General features: G+C 38.6%; 1 protein-coding gene across 1 annotated transcript in view; it reads left to right on the top strand.

The window, feature by feature from the left end:
• The window catches only part of LOC139738242 (steroid hormone receptor ERR1-like), a 48,112-nt gene extending 29,245 nt beyond the window's left edge, over positions 1-18,867 (top strand). The window contains exons 3-9 of the mRNA XM_071648896.1: positions 112-403; positions 3,145-3,261; positions 11,065-11,172; positions 13,520-13,690; positions 15,380-15,507; positions 16,039-16,186; positions 18,145-18,867. Of these exons, the coding sequence (XP_071504997.1) occupies positions 112-403; positions 3,145-3,261; positions 11,065-11,172; positions 13,520-13,690; positions 15,380-15,507; positions 16,039-16,186; positions 18,145-18,398 (1,218 nt within the window). The 3' untranslated portion in view covers positions 18,399-18,867. The remainder of the gene's footprint in view (positions 1-111; positions 404-3,144; positions 3,262-11,064; positions 11,173-13,519; positions 13,691-15,379; positions 15,508-16,038; positions 16,187-18,144) is intronic.
• The last annotated feature ends 4,636 nt before the right edge of the window (positions 18,868-23,503 follow it).

Raw genomic sequence — 23,503 nt, 5'->3', positions numbered from 1 at the left:
CGCTTACTGATTTTCATGCTTTTACATGAATAGTATGACAGTTTTGCATTGATTTGATTGCTTGGCATGACAACTTAATCACCTTTCCTGTTAATCTTTATTTTTGAGCAGACTGGGTCTCCCACCCATGCTTTGGTGAAGGCAGAGTATGAGGGCAGCCCTGGCTGCAGCAGTGACAGCGTCTGCTCCCCGGACGCCAATGGCTCCGCTGGCGCAGCCGCCCTGCAGAATGGCTTCAACACCAACATGCTGGATGACATGGCAAAGGTAGCCCTCGGCGAAGGAGCGGAGCAGAGCGGGAATCCTCGCCTCTGCGCCGTGTGCTCAGACCTGGCGTCCGGCTACCACTATGGTATCGCCTCATGCGAAGCCTGCAAAGCGTTCTTCAAGAGGACAGTTCAAGGTGGGTGCCTTCCAGATATTGTATGTAGTAAGTCAGTACTCATCCCTTGGATCTCCCCCTTTCCAACTTTCTTATGGTCTCTAGTGCGTGCATGGAAATCAACTTGTCTTCATGGACATCTATTCATAGGAACAGTATTGCATCTTTTTGGTGATCATCTTTCGAGGAATATTTGTTCGCAGGATGAGCAGTTAAGGTTGAATCAGTTGCAATTCTCCAAGACATTTATGGAGATATGAACACGGAGGATAGTGAATTTAATTCAGAATCATGCAAATGGCCGAGATCTTCACTTTAAAATCGATGGGAGAGGAGGAGCCATTGTGGCTCTGAGGATAATGCTTCAAACTCTTAATCATGAGGTCCCTGGTTCAAGTCTGCTTAGAGCAGTGATAGTGCCCTTGGTTGAGGCACTTTATTCTCATTGCCTAGTCCTTTCAATGGACTTAAATCTGTCGGTCCCAGGTAGCTTGCTAATAAGCATTTAAGAGGATTCTTAATGGTCATGTTAAGGCCACCTCACTGACTGACTTTGGATCTGAAATAAACAAGCATATTTATTCTGAGGCAATTATGATTTATTTCGGATCCAAAGTCGGTCAGTCGTGCGACTGAAAGTCTTATAATTTGCGGTGGCCTGTAGAAAAGCCAACTTAACAAGTAATGAGTTCTGAGTGAGATACAATCCTACGGGAGAGATGTGTGCTTTCATTTTTGAGAATGGCATGTTAAAAGTAAAGTATATGTACTGGTGTGATGTATGAGTCCTATGCACTTTTTAACGGCGTGCCCAGTGTCACCTCATGAACAACATCCTGTCGCCCAAACTGAACAAAGATAAAACAGCTCCTATCAGTATTGTCTGAAGTGATAGAGTCTCTGTTTTAAAGGTGCTGTGTAGCTTCTAGAATAGGCAAGGTGCTATTTCTTTATAGCTTTAACAGTACTTTTTAAGCCAAAATGTCCAAATACACATAGGGATTGTATAAAGATGAAAAAAGGAGAACTGAGAAAAACAAAATGCAAGGCAGTGAGATCATATAGTGTTATCTAGAGCTACCAACAGTAATTTTGGAATCATGGAATGGCTGAATGCAAATAAGGGGTACACAGTATTTTACATAGAGGTTACCCGTTATAATGGTTTGGTTGTGGTTTTGGTTTTGGTTGTGCTCCCTACAAGGTATTGAGGTAATTGCAGCTGCATTTTGAACTCTTCTCCAAGAGGCAAAGACAAATTTGATTGAAATCATCTGGGCTTGCCAGAGAGGGCTCCTGCCTTTAAGACACATGCTATGCTTACTGATATAGAGAAACAGGGTAATTTCCAGTTTGCTGGGACTATTACATGTTCAAAGGTCAGGTGAAATCTGTGCAAATTGAGTTTGGGTAACAAAAAACATGCAGTACAATGGCAAAGCTTAGGTAAATGTTTAGGGTTAGATAACAAACGTTTGGCTTTCATTTTCAGTCAAACACTTTCACATCTCTGTTTGTGTCAACGGACTGACATGATTGCTGGTCAACACAAACAACCTCAACCAGTGGGGTTGTTATCACAATAGCAAATCAGAAAGTATCCAAGAAGAAATGATACAGTACTAAGACTCTCTGCAGATGTATGTGCTGTAACAGGTGCATAGATACAGAGGCAAGAGAGACTTACCACATGTAGACTGCATCACAAAGCGATAGCCTTAGTCATATAATTTGTGCCTCTTGTTTAACTTTGAGTAATGGTTGTTCATCATTCAGTACATGATTGTTTGCTTATTTCTGCTTCCCTCGATGGTATGTAAGTATTTGTGCGTGTGTTTGTGCATATGTGTGCGTGTGTATGTATGGCAGAAGACAAGGTCTTTCACTGCAGCTAATTGAAACACATTTCGTAATTCCTTGCGAAAGATAAAAGTGTTTGTTATCAATTTTGTTTGTGTTTACATTGTTTTCTTTCATCTGAAGATTACTGTAAAACACAGTATTTTCACGCTCGAAATTTTTTGTGAATGGGAGCCGACAGCCTCATTCGCAGCATGAAATTTTTTGCGAGTTGCCTCTAACATTCAATGCATATAGTGTAGACAAGATCATTAGCGTGCATTTTAATTTCGCAAAACTCGGCTCTCACGAAATTTGCAAAATCAAAATGGACGTGAACATTCTTTGTTTTACAGTATAACTTGTATATTTCTAGACCCAAATTACAAAGTGTTCAAATAATCTCTTCTTTTTTTTTTATGTTTTGGAAAATAACTTTGAGAGCACATAATCCCTCTCTCATGTGTCTGAATCCATTACAGGAAAATCTATAATCTTCAGAAATAAGTCTAGGTACCGTGAGGGGGGGGGGGGGGAGAAATGTGAGAACAAATCTGTTTCATGGATCTGTGCATGTGTTTTAGAACATTCTTGCTGGTTTCACATTGATCCATAACAGTTGACAGTGATGTACATAGGAACAAGACAATGTTCATCAGCTACAATGTACATAATTGTATGTGTTGAGTGTGTACATGTGTGTATACTAGTGTGTGTGTATATGAGTTTTATGTTTTATACTGACATTGATTAATTTAGCTGAATGGTGAAAATGTTTGCATGTGTGTAATGCCAGTGTGTGTGTGTGTATGACTGTTCCGTTACTGACATTGACTAATTTAGCTGAATATGTTGCCCTTTCATGTTTACAACGAATGTCACCCTGATGTAATGTGTGGCCTCATGCTCTGTCCCTGCTACAGGTAACCTGCGGTACCAGTGCCACTCCAAGAACAAGTGCGAGGTGAACAAGAAGAGGCGCAAGGCTTGCCCCGCTTGCCGCTTCCAAAAGTGCATTGACATGGGCATGATGATTGATGGTGAGTACATTTTCAACAGCATAGCAGCCAACCCCAAAAGGTCATAGAAACCTTTTTTCCTTTTTTTTTTATAAAAACATTTTTATTGCCTTTCAGGGAATGTTCTTTTGGTTGTGCCTGCATTAGGAAGTGCTGATGCTGGTACTACTATCCTTTGATTGTCTGTTCATCTGTCCGTCTGTCTGCGTGTTGTAATCATTAGCCCATGCTTTAGAATGACTCAAGGTCAGCAGGTGGAAAATAGATTAATGCATGTACAATGTACAAGACAAACCGATGAATAAGAGTTGGAGTCTTGAATACTTTGGGTAGGGCAAAGATTGGATTTCAAGGCCAAAGGCTCTACTGTCTCAAGACACTCAATAATCAAAAATGCATACATACTCGATGAAACTTGACTGAACCTGGTACAAATGTGTATCACGTAATGAAGGTTTTTTTTTTTTTTTATTGAACTTGGGAGTTTATGACATAGAAAGTCAAAAAACATATGATGAACTATAGTCAACTTAATGACCATTTTAAGCTACAGTAGCAACTCATTGATATATTGGGGCGAGATGTGAGTAAGTAGAGGTCAACTTTGTAGATGTCATTTGAAGAAAAAAGTATAGATAAATATGTGTACGTGTATCTTTGAGTGTGTGAGATTATATGCCCAAAGGAGCATCTGATAAATTTAAACAGTAGCAGTTAAAGTCACAATGCTAGAAGTCACGACAGGTTAGACTGTAAAGACCCCCTGACATCCCATTGCAGTCCTGTGAAATCTCACTTTGTGATGATATCTGCTGATGTGAATACAATTTAGGTCTACATACCAACTGGTATCACAAATTTAGGAGTTGGTGTTTGCTTATATTGTTACTCTGCACCTACTAAAGGGATTGTATAAGTTTGACTGAGACCTACACTTGTAACTTCAGGTTTCTAACAGTTTTTGGTGAGATAATGAGAAACTGATTATGAAATGTAAGAGAGCATGCAATACCAAGAGAAATTCAACCTTTATTTGATGAAATTGGTTTTGAAATGGCTGAGATGTCTAAAACAGAGCGATCCTAATAAGAAGTGGGTCATAAAAGGTGGGACCCACCTTTTACTAAGATTTCTTTGTTTTACTTTGTTTTTGGATGTCTCAGCCATTCCAAAACTGATTTTCATCAAATAAACTTTGAATTCCTCTTAGAATAGTATGCTCTGTACTATTTTAAAAGTGGTTTCTTGGTATCTTGTAAAGAGTTAAAAGCCCAATCCTCCTCTCTGCCAATAATATACCATCCCTTTAAGCTCCACCCTAGGAAAAAAAAAAAAAAAAAATTCTTTCCTGTCGTGATGTCATCAACAGTAAAGCCATCTGAAGTTACACATCAAAGTACCTAATGGTATGCACCTTGCTACAACCAGGTGCACCAGCTCACAATAGCCACAGTCCACTGGCAAAAGATTGAGAACTTTAAGATTGCAAAGTATTCACGGTCTTTGGTCGTCCATTCGCACTGGCAGCCAAACTTCTCGATCCTTGGATCGAGAAGTTTTGGTCACTAGTGCTCGTGTGCAAATAATAATAAGGAGTACGTCGTCTGACGGCTGGTGATTGTAACGAAACAGTACACTTCTGTTCATCACAATGGCTGCACGCTTCGGAGGCACAGCCCTCAAAAACATGGTGGACTGGCCACATGACAAACTTCGCTAAGTTTCAGTTTCTAGCATTCACACTAGCAAAAGATTGAGAAGTTTGACAAGGGTGGGTGAATCTCCCTATATATCCCTAGTTTGAGTGGGAAGTTTCGCAAGAAGTTTCGCGAGAAGTTTGCAATTACACTGGCAAAAGCTCAAGATCTTAAAGAATCGCGATCTTAAATTTCGTGATCTTTTGCCAGTGTGACAGCAGCTACTGACTCACAATAAGACAGGCTTTTTACAATACATTTCACATTTTTTCGTGACAAAAGACTCTATCCTGGAACATATCCCGCAGGGCATTGACTATCATACATGAAAGGTTTTGAGGCATAAATTCCTAAAGGTCTGTCACGCTCTTGTGAGTTCGTGCAAAAGTCAAGGTATTTGTGTAGGTGTGTAATGTAGCTCTTGATGACATCACAGAAAACAAGAAAGGGGAGGAGTCTAGCTTAGTGGGTGCAGAAAAAACAGAAAAGAAGACAAGTTACACATATTTTGATCAAACTGTTTCAGAATTTGTGACTTGTTTACCTGTACATATCAGCAGAAGTCAACATGCAATGATTGTGAGAGGAACTGTCAGAATTGCTGTTGCTATGAAAAGTCATGGATCAAAGGTCAAGAAATGTCTGTGACATTTCATTGTCTTTTTTTGCTGGTTTGCCAACATTGATTTGTACAATATGAAATAGTGGCAAAAAAAAGCTGCTGAAAAGACAAAAAAAAAAATATAAAAGAAAAAATAAAATAAAATAGTAATTGAGAAGTTCAATATCCACATTGTATGGTGATGCAGGTAATTCCAGAAGAAGGTGTGCTGATGGTTGGGAAAAAAATAGCTCAAAACTGAGTATTGGATGATTCTACAGACTTTTGCCATCCAGATTGTCCAAATGAGTTGGCTGTTGCTAATTGACTTTACACAGTAGTACTAAAATGTTAAAAAGAACAAAGTGAATGGTAGCCATGAGCAGGTTTTAGGGAAATTTTAAAATGAATTATTGTAATGATACATCATTGACTTTAAGTTATGATTTTTTTTTGATTTTTTTTTTATTTCTTAACTCATTTTCAATTGTGTATTGATTTGGCAGTTTACTTAATACTCTTGAATAGTATGTTGTAGACATTGCTTTTCATCTTTACAGTACTGTCTAATTTTTCCTCAGTTGGGACTTTTGTGAATGGTTAAAGTCGTTATCGTGGAGTACAGTAATAAACGGGGAAATGTATGTGTGTAGGTTGAAATCATGTTCAGATCAGAGTTAATAATTGCATGTGTAGTTAAATTTGTGAATAGCACCTGACTTGCAAAATTCTTGAAAATAAAAACCTCCCAAATTATATGGTTTATTGCCGAGCACCAATGTGATATATATCATGTAGTCATTATGGTTTGTGTGAATTGGGTGTATTCATGAAAAATTCAGGAATGGTCAAATTCATGACCGAGAACCAAAGTGACTGAGTGACAGAATGAGGAGTAAGCATTTTTCCTACCTGGAAAGACAATGCACAGTACATTTGTGTTATAGGAGGCATTTCTTTTTTATTTTTTTTTTTGGCACTAATCGTAGGTTCTTTATTTCATGAATGCCACCCAACTTTGAACTAGACAAGAATAGATACACATACCACATACTGCGTATTCAGTATCCCAAGACAGTTTGGCAGTGGACTGTAAATATTCTGGATTTAGCTTCTGTCAGCATACATTTTTGTATCCTAGTCCACTTGTGCCTCAGATGGTTTGTGTGTCATGAACTCTGCAGTGGTCTGACTGTTAGTGATGATGATGATGACTTTGGATGTCATAGTGATTACTGATTGTTATTATGACCATGGATATTGCCTTAAGGAGTAATATGACAAAAATGATAGCAGTTGACTTCAATTATGGTGAATAAGATAATCATCCACTTGCCTCTAGCAGTGATAACATACTTATCCTTATCAGATGACGTTCTCAACAACTGTCAGTACAGCAACCGCTCTTATGGACTTGTCTTTCTTCAAGACCCTAGTATTGTTATATTGTTTGTCTATATGACTATCAAGTACAATCTATTACCGTATGAGCTGAAATTTCAGTGTACAGAGATTTTTGCGTTCTGCTACTTGTCGGACATTTTTGCGAGTTGTTAATTTCACAGATGTGAGGGGCTAGTAATCGTTACTTCACCAAAAAAATAAGAATGAGTAGCAAGCGACAAAACTCGTACAGAATGTTTTTAATCGGTTTTGCCCTTTACCTACACAAGTACAGTGGACTTCCGTTTTAACGAAGTCCTCAGGACCGGCAGTTTTCTTTCGTTATATCAAAATTTCGTTATAACCGAACAAATAGACAATAAAATACATAGAATGTATAACACTGTATCCCGAATTTTTACTTCATTATAACCGGAATTTCGTTATAAGTGTGCTCGTTATAACGGGAGTGCACTGTAATGTGTTCTGCATTTGAAATGTGATATCATGCCCCAGATACTTATGTCATGGCTCATGCAATGTGCTAGACCTACAGTAGTTGCTTGTTGCTTGTGATCCAGTGCAGAAGTGATCATGAAAATATAGCCACTTTAAAAATCTCAACCTCGTACAGTATCATGATTTTAAATGGAGAGCCCTTATTTCAGATTTGTGGTTGTCTAATTTCATGAGTGTGACAAGGGCCCTCCCCCTTCCTGTTTCAATGATACTGCGCTGAACACGTAATCTTGTTTGGTTTCTGGGGTGACAGTAAAAAATGAAAGTGGAAGTAAATTATGTTTTGCAGAGGAGCTTGTTATTGTGACTTCAGAGTGTTTGAGTCACAGTCCATAAATATGGCTTTATATCAATACTGTCTGAAAGTTTCCTTAAATGGGAAGGAGGGCCATCAGTAGTTGTTTGGAATTTATGTCAAGTAGATGCACATTTCTTTCAAGATGATTGTATGTTGGCTGCATGTATGTGACTATATATACGGTAAATGAGTGCTGCATTGTACCAGTCTGTTACTATCTGTCAGCAAATGTCCAGTGAAACATGTGCAGTTCATGTTATGAAATAGATATGGCAGAAAACAGAAAGTGGTCTCTCTTGTAAGAGGAAAGTACAGAGATATTGGCTGTCTTCTCAAACTATTCCCGATCACACATTTTCTTGGAAGAAGTGGTGGCATGCCTAAAACAGTAGACAGGACAGTATTCTTTGTGCCCCATTTAGAAAAACCAAACAATGTACCTGATTTAATCTGTTTTCAGACACACAGACACACACACACACACACACACACACACACACACACACACACACACAAAAGATGAGGATATGTCTGACTGATGTCATGCAGATAACTTTCAAGGTAGTAACTTTAGTTTTCAGAATGCTGTTCTTGATGAGGTGCCTTCTACCCCCTGTGGGACACTCATGATTATGTGTGTGATATTGCAAGGATGGATGTGCGGTGTACATGTCAGTGGGCTTATGTTCTGTGCAGCCTGTTAATACATTGTACCTTCAGGAAAATTCTCATTAAACGTGTAGCTTTAGATACAATGGTAACTTGGATCTTAATTGCCTGGACTGTCAAAATGGTATAACCCAGTGATTAGCATGAAATGAAATGGAGTAACCTTACCCACAATTTTTACTTCAGTGAGAGTCCGTAGCGTATGTAATTTCTGTTCATTAAATATTCCCAAAGAAGAGCTCAGACTAACTGAGGCGGACAATGGCAGGAAACTGAAGTTCATTCCCCTTACCTGTTTCACAGTGAAATTAAAAAGCACAGAGAAAAAAAAAATCAACGAAATTAAAAGCCAAACTGACAACCTTGAAGTGTGTGTGAGAGTTGACTGTTTTCTTTTCCCCTGTAATGTCTGCAATATGCATAGATTACTGTCAAATGTTGAGCCATGCTGAACTCAACCGTATGTACAAGAAATGCCATGGTTGCATTCTTGATTTGTCGTGGATCTTATAATTTTGCTTTTTAGTAATCCAAATAAAGTTTGACACTCACCCTATTTCAAGTCAAAACTTATGGGTTTCATGGTGTGATGACCGAAGAGAAGAAGCTATGAACATAATGAATTTTAGTGATATCCTTTGATCCTAAATTTTTCTTTTTTACTGAAAAATGGCATCAGTTTCAAAGACATGCCACAAAACTATCAATGAAATGCCAAATGGGGTGATTCAACTCATGATAACAAGTGCTATAAAAGGGTAAAGATGTAGAGTGCATTTTGCATAATGTAGAAATCAACATTTGTTTGTGTTGAAAGAATGTATCTTTTAGAGTTAACAGCCCTAACTGACCTACCAGTTTATTGTGTGTATTGTGTATACATGTGAAGGTGGAAGTCAGCCATAATGCTCTAATAGAATTAAATTGTGACACTGTTGAACACGAGAGCCATTGTCATTATGTGTACGTTCATCCCAGTTTGTTCTTATCAGATAGGGATAGATAATCTCCATGTTGCAAATGATTATGCCTCATCTCTTCTCTACCACTCACTGGTGTGCCTATACCCTTCCTGTTCATTCTCCTTGAATAACATGTTTGTTTTTATCCAAGAGAGTGAAAGCTTATCGTGTTGTTTCTCTTATATAAGGAATCTGTACACAGTTCCATCCACTTTCAGTAGCCAAAGACCAACATAGTAAATTACTCAGCAAGATTGCAGTGATCTATTAGTGTGCCGAAATTATAAAAGGGCTCGTATAGTTTTGGTTGAGACCTAATTTCAGGTTTCTAACATTTTTTGGTGAGATAATGAGAAACCTCTTATGAAATATGAAAGAGCATGTAATTCTATGAGGAATTTAACGTTTATTTGATGAAAATTGGTTTTGAAATGGCTGAGATGTCCAAAAAAGAGCGATTGTAATAAAGTGTAGGACGATCGCTTTGTTTTACTGTGTTTTTGGATGTTTCAGTCATTCCAAACCCGATTTTCATCAAATAAACTTTGAATTCCTCTTAAAATGGTATGCTCTGTACTATATCATAAGTGTTTTCTTGGTATCTCGCAAAAAGTTCAAAGCCCAATTCTCATCTCCACCAATACTGTACCATCCCTTTAACCTGTGATGTTCATTGGAAAAAAAAATACTTAAAAACAAGAAATGTTAGTGTGCATTTCAATTTCGCAAGAGCCAAGATTCGCGAAATTAAGATGCATGCGAAAGTTCTTCTACACTTCACATGCATTAAATGCCAGGTGCAATTCATGAAAATTTCTTGCCACGAAAATATCTTGCTTTACAGTAGTATGGCATGCAAGGGACCCAGATTGTGAGGAGATAGATGAAGAGAGAAAAAAGAGGTGGGGAATTTGCGAAATGATCCTCTTTCATACTGATTTAAAATGGGATCACAATATCATGCCCATTTGTGAAATGTGCTAGCCATGAGCCCTCCAATGAATTGTCCTACCTTAACACCTAAGTATCCAAATATCTGCTGATTCACAGGAAGTTTATGAACTTCAAACTAAGATAATTTTGTTATTATTTTCCTCTCTGATGTGAGGAGAGCATAACTCTTTGGCCCGAATTCACGAAGGTGGTACAAATGAAACCATTGTTTAAACCATTGACAAAAACCATGGAGCGCCAAGTGTCGCATGAAATATTTTGTTATGAAATTGTTAACGAAATTATCATTTCGTGGATGAATTGTTCGTTTAGTTACAAAATGTTGTCATTTCATTACAAAATAATCATTTCATCGACGAAAGACTTATTTCGTAACGAAATATTCTGTGCGACACTTGGTGCTCCATGGTTTTTGTCCATGGTTTAAATCTTGGTTTCTTTTGTACCACCTTCGTGAATTCGGGCCTTTGAGTCTTGATTTGTGACAAGAATTCAAAAGCTTTGTATCACTCTACTTCATGATGACTACATTTTGCTCACAAACTGTCCATGTCACTCACTGCCTGTATTGCATTGCTTGTCCAGCAGAAGGGCTGTAGCAAGTTTACATTGTGCAAGCCTTATAGCCCTTCATCCAGGCAGGAAGTGAATTTGGGGCATATAATCTTGATCATCCTTTTCACTCCTCTTTAAGATTTCAGTACAAATGTATTTGTGTATTTCTGGGGTTTTTTTGCCCAGGTGTGCGACCTGACAGGGTTCGGGGTGGAAGGCAAAAGTACAGGAGAAGGCCTGAGGAGACTGACTTTGCTCCCTCCTCATCAGCCAGAAGAGCCAAGTACAGGAAAGGTATGTATGATGCCCCATTTCTTTCTCCTTTTCTCTCTTCATCTCTTACACAGAACAGCTCCGTAAACTTTGTTTTTGCTTTACTACAGAAATCATACTGATCATACTACACAAGCCAAAGGGATGTACTTTTTTTTAAAGCTGAATAATCTGTAGTGTCTTAAGTCATTTTTGCTTTCATTATGTGTATGTGTGCCTAAGCATGTTAATTGCTATGTGGTGTCTTACTCTCACATGGTCCAATACAACAGGAAAGAATCATTCAAAGTGGCAGGTTTCTTTTGAAAACTCCCATAATTTCAACAAAGTTCAAGCACATTTCATTTCAGTTAAGTTCATTTGTAGATTTGGAAGTAAACATCATGAAGCCATTGTTGCAGTTTTCCATGAAACTGACCTCCTAGTTTGGCAGCGATAATTGAAAATGTCCTTCAAATTTCCTGTTTTCCTTTGGCAGGCTAGGGTACCTTCCAATCGCAAGAGATCTAAATCTGGTTTTTGTGTTGAGAGTTGCTCCACGATCACGAATAGGTTCTATGACTGCAAGGGAGAGATAATTGAGTCATTATTTGAAGCTGCATCGACCCGTGTCCTTGTTAGACTGCCTGAATTCTCGCCGAGTAAGAGAAGGCTGTGTTATAGACTTCATTTAGCAGTCTTGTGTTCGCACAGTCTGAAATACCATGAAACTGAGTTCAGAGCATCTTGGTGTTCACAGAAAGTCCTGTACATCTTGACAAATCAAACATAATCCTGTGTGCAAATCAAGGTTACATTGCTTCTGTGTCCTGCAGTTTTGTTTTGTTTTGTTTTGTCTTGTTTTTTGCTGTGCTGTGGATATCTTTTTCATATTTACAGCATGGCTGGTGTTCCAACCCTCACCCCTGTTCCAATCGCTCACTTTATTTGAAGTCCATAGTCTTCAAAAATATGAAAATTGAACTTTACCTCTCTTCTACCTGCACTCCGAGAGATATGTGTGTGCATAATGTGCATGCTGGGTGTATATATGTGAGTGTGTTTTTGTGTTCACAGGTATTAAAGGAAAAGAATGAATCTCTGTGCGTGCAGTAAGATAAAAATCTCTCAGTCAAGAGAGTATCCCATATATGACTAAAGAAAAACAACAAGAAACAAAACTAACCTGGGGAAACTCTACTTCAAAATCTTGTATGCCGTGTAAACAGAATAGGCCAGTGGCACCGTTGCCTAAATCAATATATTTACTCAGAGACCTGGCCCTTCGTGGGACAGCTGTAGTTGTACATGCACTGCGGCACAACTTAGCTCTGCTTTGATATTCTAGTGGCTGTTGAACTTTGATATACAATCTGTAATATTCCATGAGCATTGCTGGGTACGCCTAGGTACGAATGGGAGATTGATTTGAAGGAATAGTATTGTAATCAGGGCTCAGAGATTGTTGTTTTTCTGTACTATGAAGGACACCATATTTTGCATGTGGTATTTGTATGCTAATTTTGCTGTTGAGGTCACTGTGTTATTGCGCAGTGTTCTGTAATTTACTGAAAGATGGTATTTGAAGAGCTGCGGGGATGCTGTATTGCCGATCCTGTGGTGGGCTCATTTTATACTCACCGTGTCTTTCTTGAAAAAGCTGAACAAATTATAATTATCATGCCTCTGGCCCAGAGATTGCTAGAGGTATTTCGTTAATGGGGGTGTCCATCTTTGTCTAAGTGTCCTTCCATCTGTCTGTCCATCCTGCCCAAATCTCATTTTCAGATTGGTGTGATGCAGTTGAGGTAAATTCACACTGAGTTTTCAAATCAGTGTTGTCTTCGATGAAAAGGAAGGAGTGTGAAAGGAAACTGGTAGAACCAGAATGTCTGTCACAAGTAGAAACTGAACTTTCAGTGATGAAGTTTCAGTCAGCAGTAAATCATCAGAAGAGGGTCTTATTGACACTACAGAGTGACAATGCAGCTCTGTTTTGTAAACTGCAAGACTATGCAGTGGGTAATCGCACTAAGCCTATTTTCTGTTTAAAGAGTCTAATTGATGCTAAATGAATGTTATGCCAATCAAAGATTGGCACAATGTTAATGACTCTATGATAAGGAAGACGTTGATAAATGCTGTGATGTTGTAGGACTTAACGTAGAATACAATAAGGTATAAGTTTTTGATGGCACCAGTGATATTCAGCTTCTAGCATATGCTAAACAAAATGTTGAAAAATTGCTGCGCTTAGTAACTAAATTCCAGTTGTGATTGGCCAGTGATTTTTTACTGCATTCTGGCATTTAATAATAGGGATCGTTGCCTTTAATACCAGCTGGTTTTTATCCCCAAATCCTTGTCACTTTGCCCCTTTCTCTCTTAGCTGCCGAGCTGACCAAACACCTGCTGAAGATAGAGCCACCGGTCAGCACCCTTGGACCCATTGATCCCAGTCTGAAGGACAAAGATCCCGCCTTCCAGGCTATGAAGATCATCACAGACCTGGGGGACCGTGCCCTGGTCAATGTGGTCCAGTGGGCCAAGCAGGTACCAGGTGAGTCGGCCCAGAACATGGATGTTGGTTGTAATTGACTCCCATTTTGTGAACTGCAAGACTGTAGAAAAGGTCTTGCACAGAAGCATGTTCTGTGTATGGTAGTCAACTTTTCGCTCATCTTTAAGACTGGGAGGTAGATATCTAACACAACTAACCCTCTGACCCCCCCCCCCCCCAAAAAAAAACCCAAACAAACAAACAAACAAAAAACAAACAAAGACAAAAACACACACACGCACACACGCACACACACACACACCAAAAAACAAAAAGCAAAAGCTACACCAAAACAACAGTGATTTACAGAAAATGCTCCTATCTTATTTTAAAAAGCTAAAGCTAAGTTATCCAAGCAGACTTATTCAAAAACATTTGAAATATGTGATCCCCAGAACTGTATACACATGCTTCCTCCTCCCCAAGTCTAATTGATTGTGACTTGTAGTCGCTTTATGTCTTTGCATGGACAAACTCACCATTGGAGCATCAATCCGCCATGATTAAAATTGAACCAGGTGAAGTGGTAATGGCATTGGCATGAACTACAAAGGCAATCTAGGACAGACACTCAGCAGCTCATTAAGACTTGATTGATGATTCAAAAACGAGTGGCTGGCAGGCTCCTGTCAAGTGCCATGCAAGATAAGAGATTTGAGATTTTTCGAGCAGAGTTCCATTATACTCACTGGTGTCAAAGATCACTCCACAGAAAGTCAAGTATGTGAGCGGGTTAACGTGTGCCAGAGATGACTCAGATGTAGACCTATTTGGTTTTAAAACACTGTAACTTAGCCAGGCATAATGGGGGGTGCTTTCAGAAATAAGAAGAAAAGTCGATTCAATGTATCTGTATCTGTATCTGTATGGTTTAGTCAGCAAAATGTCCAAGAAGACACATCCACGCTAACTTGTTGAGGAGCACTACGTGTGGACAGAGCGCGACTATTGAAATTGCTTTAAATTTTGCTTGAACAGGGACAATGATGGACATTGAACCACTGCGTTAGGGAGTTGGTTCCAGTCTTTAACAGTCGTTATGAAGAAGGAATCCCGGAAAACTGTAGCTCTGTGCCGTTGTTGGATGAAATTTTGATTGTTACCTTTGGTGTCACGTGTGTTGGGTTGAAAGTAATCGTACGGGGGGACATTGACTAGGCCGTTTTTCATTTTGTACAACATGTGTTACGCAATGAATCAGGTGCATTGGTATAATTGTGCATAAATCAACTATTGTTAGGCATACTGAAGCCTCATATGGCCTCATATGGAAGAGAATTTTTACTTCCCTTATGGAACACTAACAAGGGATTGTAAAATCTATGAAAAAAGAATGTGCAGCACCATAGTTGATGGAATAATGGCGACTTGTACAGGCACCTAAATTTACCTGCACCTGAAAATCTGTATGGGCTTCTCTTTTCCAATAACAATGATTTTGTTCAAATAGTTTAATATTGGTTGTGCATTTGCATATTTTGTTTTTTCGCTTTCAAGTGTATGTCCATATAATACATTGATTGATTGATTGATTGATTGATTGATTTTTTTTTTTTTTTTTTTTTGGGGGGGGGGTAATTATTGTATTTGAAAGAATCTATGTGATATTAGAGATAAAATTGGATTTGATTGATTGATTGAAATGAGATATATATAGGGTCTATTATAAAGGCATGTGGTCCTCCCCAGGTTTCACGGAGCTGTCGCTTAGCGACCGCCGCATCCTGCTCCAGGATGGATGGATGGAGATCCTCCTGTGGCAGGTCATCTTCCGGTCCATTCCCCTCACCGACCCAGACAGAATAGCCTTCACCAAGGTATGCACCTATTTACTCTCAACCAAAGACCAGTATCATCACATTCATACAAAGTGTGATGATTCACAATCAGTGGTCACTGCCTTTAGTAACATTTTGTGATCTACTCAGTTACCAAGGCATCTGATGACGTGTTGTTGAATTGCATCACTGTAATGTCATGGTGAAATGCACAAAATGGTATGAGAAGAACTTTAACTAATCATACCCTAGCTATTAGTTAGACAGTCAAGGCCAAGTCAAGTTCTTGTATTTTCCCCTTGTATCCACTAAAAATTGTGTGTCCTTGACCAGAGGAGGAAAATCAGACATTTTCATTCATTATTTCCACTGTCACCCCTCAGAACTCCCCTAATTATGTATACCAACCTTTCCTGTTCTTTATCTTTTGCCCATATTCCTTTTATCTATGTATCTAATATACATGTATGTGGTATAGTCACTAAATCCAAGTTCTCAGAACCATGACCCTGCAGTGCGCCAGACTGCCTGGTATTATTTCAACTTTCTTCCCTCTCTCTCCTACACCAGGGTCTCAGCATGGATGAGGAGCAGGCAGCCAGGAGTGGTCTGGGTTTCCTGGTCGCCAAGGCACTCCATCTTGTCAGAAAGCTCAGGGATATCGGCATCGACAAGGAGGAGTATGCTCTGCTCAAAGCCATCATACTGTGCAACGTTGGTGAGTCCCTTACTAAGGAGAGGCCATGTATCAGTACTGACTGTCCCACCTATACCACTACTGTTTAACTACTGTAAAAATGGATATTTTCGCCCAACTAATTTTTCGCGCTCAGCCAGGTTAGAAGAGTTTCGCATGTTTTTAATTCCGCAGAATCAAGACATCAACTACTAGAGCATATGCATGGCAAGCAAAAGTATTCGCTTGCTTTTATTATCGTGCTAGTTTCTGATTGCGCAAAATGCTTGAAAATTTCCACTTTTACAGTATTTAACTTAACAACTTAACTATTCAATGTTAAAAATAGCAACTGCTTATTACAGCTATGGTATTCAAAGCAGCAAAGATGCATGAAGTGATATTCAATATGAAAATTCAAACCATGCAGACATTTCATGCTAGTTTCCTATTTCTTTCCAGCACTGCCTCCCCTTACCCCAATCAAATATCAAAAAGCCCTAAAGAGTGCTTTGTAGTAGGGCTGTGCTATCAGGTTTTTATGATTATCAGCATGCTGAGTTGGCCTCGGCGGAGGTCATTTGAATTTGACTGCAAACTGACCCAGACAGCATCGTCATTATTCCCATCATGCCACACCGACAGGAAATTCCTCGTGACATGCTCTTTACACGTGAAGTGGGGGTCGCTCATCTGACGCATTGAAGGGGGAAGTCCCCCGTTCCTCTTTGTGGTCAAAGATCAGCTCAAATCTTGTCAGAGAGTCTGCCCAAACTTCGGTCTTTCTCTTTTGACTGCCTTGATGGGCATATGATTCTGACACAGGTTAACCCTAACTTACCTTGGGGGGGGGGGGGGGCCATAATGGCCCCCCCCTCGACGAATTCCACGACCATTCCGCCACGCAAAATTTTTTTGACCGCGCCGCTCGCTGACTTTTTACTTTCAAGTCTCGCGCAACTTTTGAGACCAAATTTGTCGCACCCGGGCATACTGTTCCGAAGCCACGCCCCTTCAAAAAATTTTCGTCAACCCCAAAATTGCTCAAAAACGTGATTTTGTGTACAAAGTCAATACAAATTGTGTTTTTTCAATTAATTCATATAAAGATTCATATTCTTAATTTTAATGGCTGAAATCAATTTATTTTAGTATAATTATGCTTCTAAAGATGTGTATGACAAATTCTGCTGAAAAAAACAACAAAACGAAAGTTTGAAAAAACAAGGAAATACATAAAGAAATGATAAAACAATAAAAAACATAAGAAATTAATCTTGATACTGAATTTTTTTTTACGCACAAATGTTCGGAATGTCATTAGGAATATTTACACCAAAAATCAACATTCCATAAGCTTTTATAAGCCAATTACAGATGAAAATGAAGTTTTTTTGCATATATTTGCATAATTAATTAATTTAAAATAAAAAATGCAAATTTTTTGAAAATTTATCTTAACAGTCTTGTAGATTACATCCAGCTTTATGTAAATGCAAAATTTTGCGGCGATCGCGCGATCAACAGCCGAGATCTGAAGGGGGGGCCATAATGCCCCCCCCCCCCCCCCCCCCCCCCCCCCCCCCCCCCCAGGAATTCAAGCTTGCTAAATAGCCCAGGTAAGTTAGGGTTAAGGGAAAGCTGAGAAAGCTATTACACTCACTGGCACATGATGCTTTTCATTACTGCCAAGGCCTTTGTGTGTGTGTGTGGGAGGAGGGGGGGGGGGTAGTCACTTAATAATAATAATAATAATAACAAATTCTTATATAGCGCATTTCAGACTTGAAAAGAATTTCAATGCGCTTTACATTAAACAGAAGAGTAAATGGTAGATGAGTATCCAGGGGATATTGGTAATTTTCCTGTGAGAACATTTAATGAGAGGATTTAGTGGGGCTGACAGCGGTGGCGTTTCGTGTTCTCACCTTCTGATATTTCTCTCTCTCTTGTGTCTCTCCATGACTGTGTTCTCACCATGCTGTTTGCCACCTACACAGAGCTGTCAAGAGTTGAGGAGAACACCCACCTCGGCCAGATGCAGAACAATCTGTACGACGCCCTCCACCACCACATCATGAAGGACTACCCGGGCGACTCTCGGCGTGTCTGCCACCTGCTCTCGGCCCTCCCCACTCTGCGGCAGCTATCCTCCGAGTCGGTGGACCACGTCTCCAAGAACTCTGCCGAGAAGAGCATCCCCATCCAGCAGCTCTTCCGCGAGATGCTGGAGTCCAACACCCAGTGTGACTAGCTGGTGGAGGACTACCCTGAGGAGTTGCAGGGAATTTGCAACATCCCTGTGGCAGTCAGGCAAACTGTATGTCAGATAGTCCCGCTTGAGGGCAAAACTTTGCAAACAAATTATTTTTTTGTGCGATAACGACATCATGTGAATCATGACACTGGCATAGTGAATCCTTCCTTTTCCATGATGATGTCGGAAGAGCCAAGTGAAGATGGACGAGTGGAAAAGCAGCATGAAAGCCAGAGAGGAATGTTGCCAACAAATGAAGCAGAATACCATGGTGATCAGGATCCATGACTACAAACCATGATTGGTGTCCAGGTATCCTAGGCAGCATATTCCTGTAGAATTGACAGTTGTATCAAATATGGACAGAAGTGCACTTCATCTAAGGCAACCTCAAATTAAAGAGGTCTTTGATGAACAAGTACCGGAAGTAAATGTTGATTATGTTAGGTACTTACCATAACTGATTCTCAAGATGGGGGTGGGGGATAGGGATACATGCTCTATTTTTGCTGGTGCTGAGGATCATGGCATTTGTTGTATCAATGTGTTATTCCACCTGGCCACAAACAATCTAAACAGACTGGCAGCACAATGGGTAATACTTCATGAAACCTTCTAATGAAGTATTGACAGAAGCTCAGTAGTTCTGTTAAGTGTGTGTAATTGCGCACAGAAATTGCTTTCATGGAAGTTTGCATTTGTCACACAAGGAAACGGCTAAATAAGATTATCAAAGGAAATATGGAGTAGTTGTGAAAACTTTGTGCTGTACACCAGTCGCAACAACAACCACAAAAGACAGTAATGAGCTTGAACTTAGGGCTCTGGGAAATAAATGAAGCAGTTTCAATGATTGAAAATCAACAAAAATCAACAAAGATTAAATTTTTATATGATTCTTGATGCTTGTGTATGTGTGTGTGTGATGTAAAATTTTAAAGACAATTGAGGAAGGATTCTATTAAAGAAAAATTCTATGAAATTGTGTTGAAGTTTTGCTGTAAAGGTTAGATGAAGTATGAAAAATAAAGAGGTTTTCTTAAATTTGTTGATGCAGGAATGGGCACAGGTTGGTGCCCAACTGACTGCATCTCATTGTACACTGCCGTGAGAAAGAGGAAAATAAGTTATATTATGTAAGATTTCAAAATAATGTAGGCTTGAGAAGCGGCCATGTGTTATACTGCAAACTTAATACAGCCAGATGTGGCAAACAATTTTATCACATGGCAATGCAATGCTGATGTGCTTGCATCTGTCGAGAGTCAGAAGTCATGTAATGTTTACCGCACTCATCCACTTAATGAGTGCTTATTACACTTTTCAATCCAGCACAAAACTATGTAGGTAGGTTCGAAAATGATTTCCATGTCTTTGCAGGAGGTTACCAGGAAAGCATGTCTGACACAAGAGAAAGAATTGCGATTTAAACACCATTACTTAATCTTCCATAGTAGCTGCATGCTACTTACAGATAGTGGGGCATCAAATTTTTATTCTTAAGAATTCAGTATTCGCCTGGTGTGTCTGCCCTCTACGGAAAAGATCAAGTAAGATGCATGACATGGCTTTGCTAGAAGTGTCAGTATTTCAGCCTAAGTAACATGTGTATGCTACTTTAAAGTGAACATGTGTAACCATGACATGTGTTTATCTAATGATGAATGATCTTTACTAGTCATTAAGATTGGATCAAGAGCTATCCAGTGGCTCATTGTAGAGACGAATAGGGGAAAGATGACTGCATATTATTACATTATTAATGACAGTACTATGCTTAAAGGGATTAAACCTGATATTACTGTGGAATATATTTGTTGGATGGATATGTCCTTTGTTTCTTGGCCGAAAAAATTTCATCCTTCTAATTTTGGGCCTGCTGCTCAGATTTGTGAACTCTATGATGTGAAAGACCAAGAGGTGGCGCTGTAAATGAAATAATCACTTGAAAGAGAATCAAAGCAGACAAGGAAATACTTACTTTTTGTTACCAGAATGCCTTACGTTTTACACCTGTAACTTTGTCATACTGTCTGTCATATCAATTCATACAAATAATCATCGGAGCTTATCATATTTCTTATGTCTTAATAATCTAGGACATGCAGTAGCATATATGTTGTGAATTCACGATCTGGTTAGCCACTCAGTTATAGTTGATAAACTTGCAGTCACAAAGCCATGATAAAAAGATTTTTTTTTTTTCCCGGCAATAATTTAGAATGAGTGAGTGCTTTTCTATTAAGGAAAATTGTGTGACAACACTACAATTACATTTTTGTTTTAAAATAATTCCCTCTCAGCTTACCCCTTCAGTCCTCAGCAAATTAGGCATGAGACTCTTATTCAGACAATTATTTGTTCAGGAAATCAGTTGAGATAATCTGTGTTTGTGAACCATCAGAATGGAAGCAATGGAAAGAGAGAAGCCCAAGTGTTGCACTGTATCATAGACTCTCAGGCTGTGTAGCCCTCATGTCTATGTACCACAATCATAACTAGAAATGACTCCATTAAAGTGTGCATTTTGTGCCCTTTCTACTTACTTGCCTGTCGAAGATAGTCATGCTGCTAGGTAATGCATCAGTGTGTATCTGCATCACACATTTGTATCTTTCGAAAGAACCTCCTGTAATAACAAATCGGTCATCTGGAACATGTGTCTTTTTCTTTCTTTTTTTGCATTAAGTTTTTTTTTTTCCTGTAAAATAGCAGTTTGTCTTTGAATTACACTACAGTTGATTTTTTGTTTTGTTGGTGTTTTTGCACTGTTTTTTTTTTTTTTTTTGCAAGTTGTCTTTGTTCATGCCTGCTTTTATTGAAAGGAGAACAGATGCTACTTTTTTACCCAGCACAGGGATATGATCAAAACATCAATCTTGCCTTGACTTTCTATCCATGCACCAGAGTAATGTCTACCACTTCATTTGATAAGAAGGCCCTTTTAAAACCGTCTTTGAATAATATAGGATGCATCAGTCAAAGAAAACCTGTTGGCAGGTGAAATCCCTTGCTCACAAAATGTTGATATATCATCAAAATTTCCATAACTGTATGTTTGCTAGAGTGTGATATGAATTTTTCATATGTTTAGCTAGAATTGCATGCAAAAATAGTGATTTTACAAAGACAAGGCTAATGACATGACAATTGCATTTTGGCACTTTAGTGTGTATTTAAAGAGTAAAGCAATGCTACTTCTCAAGTGGTAGCTATATCTGTATCTGCTATTTCTATGTATGTTTGTAACTCTGTGTGTTTGTTTTTGTAAGAAATCTCAGTAGCTTCTCTTGACATGTTCGCATTTTTGGTATGAATTCTGTTCATATTGAGAGTCACCCATATTTCATACGCGTAGAGTCCCTTTCCAGGCATACAGGAATTGGAATTTTTCAGCTTGAATGTCTTTAGCTGCACATATGAATATCCATCCTTTTATTCCCTTGCATACAAATTTCTGTCTTGATTTGTAATGTGCATTAAGATTGAATTGTAGAGGTGTATAAAAATGAAATGCCGTATTTGATTTTAATCGATATGCAAGGCTTTAAACGACAAATAGATATCCATCCTTATGTTCCCTTGCATACAAATTTCTGTCTTGATTTGTAATGTGCATTGAATTTGAATTGTAGAGGTTTGTAAAAATAAAATGTCGTATATGATTTTTTTTCCGATATGCAAGGCTTTAGAATGATATTACATACTGGTACCTGTATTGAACTTTTGATAATGAAGTAGGGTTGATTTCTATTTGTTTCTCTGTTGATGTGAGATCTTGTTGTTTGAATACATTACTTTGAAGATATGTAAATATTCTAGGAAAATCAGTATTTTTACATCACATGATATTTTCAGGTATGAAAAGTGAGACTAAGTTTGGTAGTAAGGCTTGTACATGTTATGTGTTTGTTAGTTTCAAGCAAGATGCTTAAAAAATGCATGCAAGTGTATTTCTTTGTTTTTATTTTCTGTGACTCATTCCAGTAAAGATCTGTGCTGTAGCTTTCATTAGTTAGCTGCCTAAAAATCATCTGTATGTCTTGCATTGCTATTAAGTTTCTCTCCTCTAGTAACACACATATTACAGGGTAGAATACATTTATGTTGCTTGATACAGGTTTTTTGTTTTGTTTTGCTTTTTTTTTTTTGCTGTGCTGTTTTTTTGTTGTTGCTTTTTTGTGTGCATTGTATGTTGCAGAAAGCTTCTGCTTGTAGGCTTTGACTTGTTTATTTTCCATTTAGTAAATGCTGAGTGAACACATGCAGTTGTCCAATGAAGTAAAAAATGATTACCAGTATATAAAACATGGCTGTAAAGATGCTTGTTCAGAGTGTTACTGTGTAGCTTGGTTCAGGAGAATGAATCTTTTTCGTTTGAGATTCAAGGCTTCACATGCGAGAAGACTGATATTTGTTTGATTTTCTCGCCTGGAAAGAACCGTGATTTGATGATTTTTATCAAGCTTTGCATGGAATGAGAGATACTATTACTGGCAGACACATGTCGAATTGGTTTGGTTTGCTGCCTGATGCTGTGTCATTTTTATGTCATGCTCAATGGTGACCCTTGAATTCAACCTACATAAAGGAAGCTGAAAAGTAGCCTAATAGAATTCATCTGTTATTGGTTATGAACACATTTTGTGTGTTGTTTACATGTACATAAAATGATGGACTTTACCAGGAACCAAGCTTCTTCAGTGGTCTGCCAACAGTATTAGGCTGTGATATTTGTGCAGGAAGCTTGATTTCATTTCAAGCTTTAATTTTGACTGGATGAGACCTGAAAATGTGAAGACTGACTTGAATTCTGTAAGATCTCTTTATGTTTATACAGGCATCTTTTGTCTGACAAAGAAGTGGCAGACTTTCATGGTACATTTCCCTCTTCCTTCATGTTTGACAAGTGTAGCTTCAAAGATATCAGAATATTTTGCCCCCATTACAGGTTATTTTATCACCTGTTGATGTTCAAAGATTGCACACTATGAACTCCATTCAAATCCCATTGGTTGCTGTGTGTTGCACATGAAAACTTTTTTGACAGGCATCATGCTTTTTGTATTGCTTGCCATTACATTGTACTAAATTCATCAAGT

This window comes from Diadema antillarum, unplaced genomic scaffold, assembly GCF_040938485.1.
Source record: "Diadema antillarum isolate AM-2024a unplaced genomic scaffold, OU_Dant_1.0 seq00000731_RagTag, whole genome shotgun sequence".
Taxonomy (NCBI): Eukaryota; Metazoa; Echinodermata; class Echinoidea; order Diadematoida; family Diadematidae; genus Diadema; species Diadema antillarum.
This window is presented reverse-complemented; position numbering and strand designations above follow the sequence as displayed.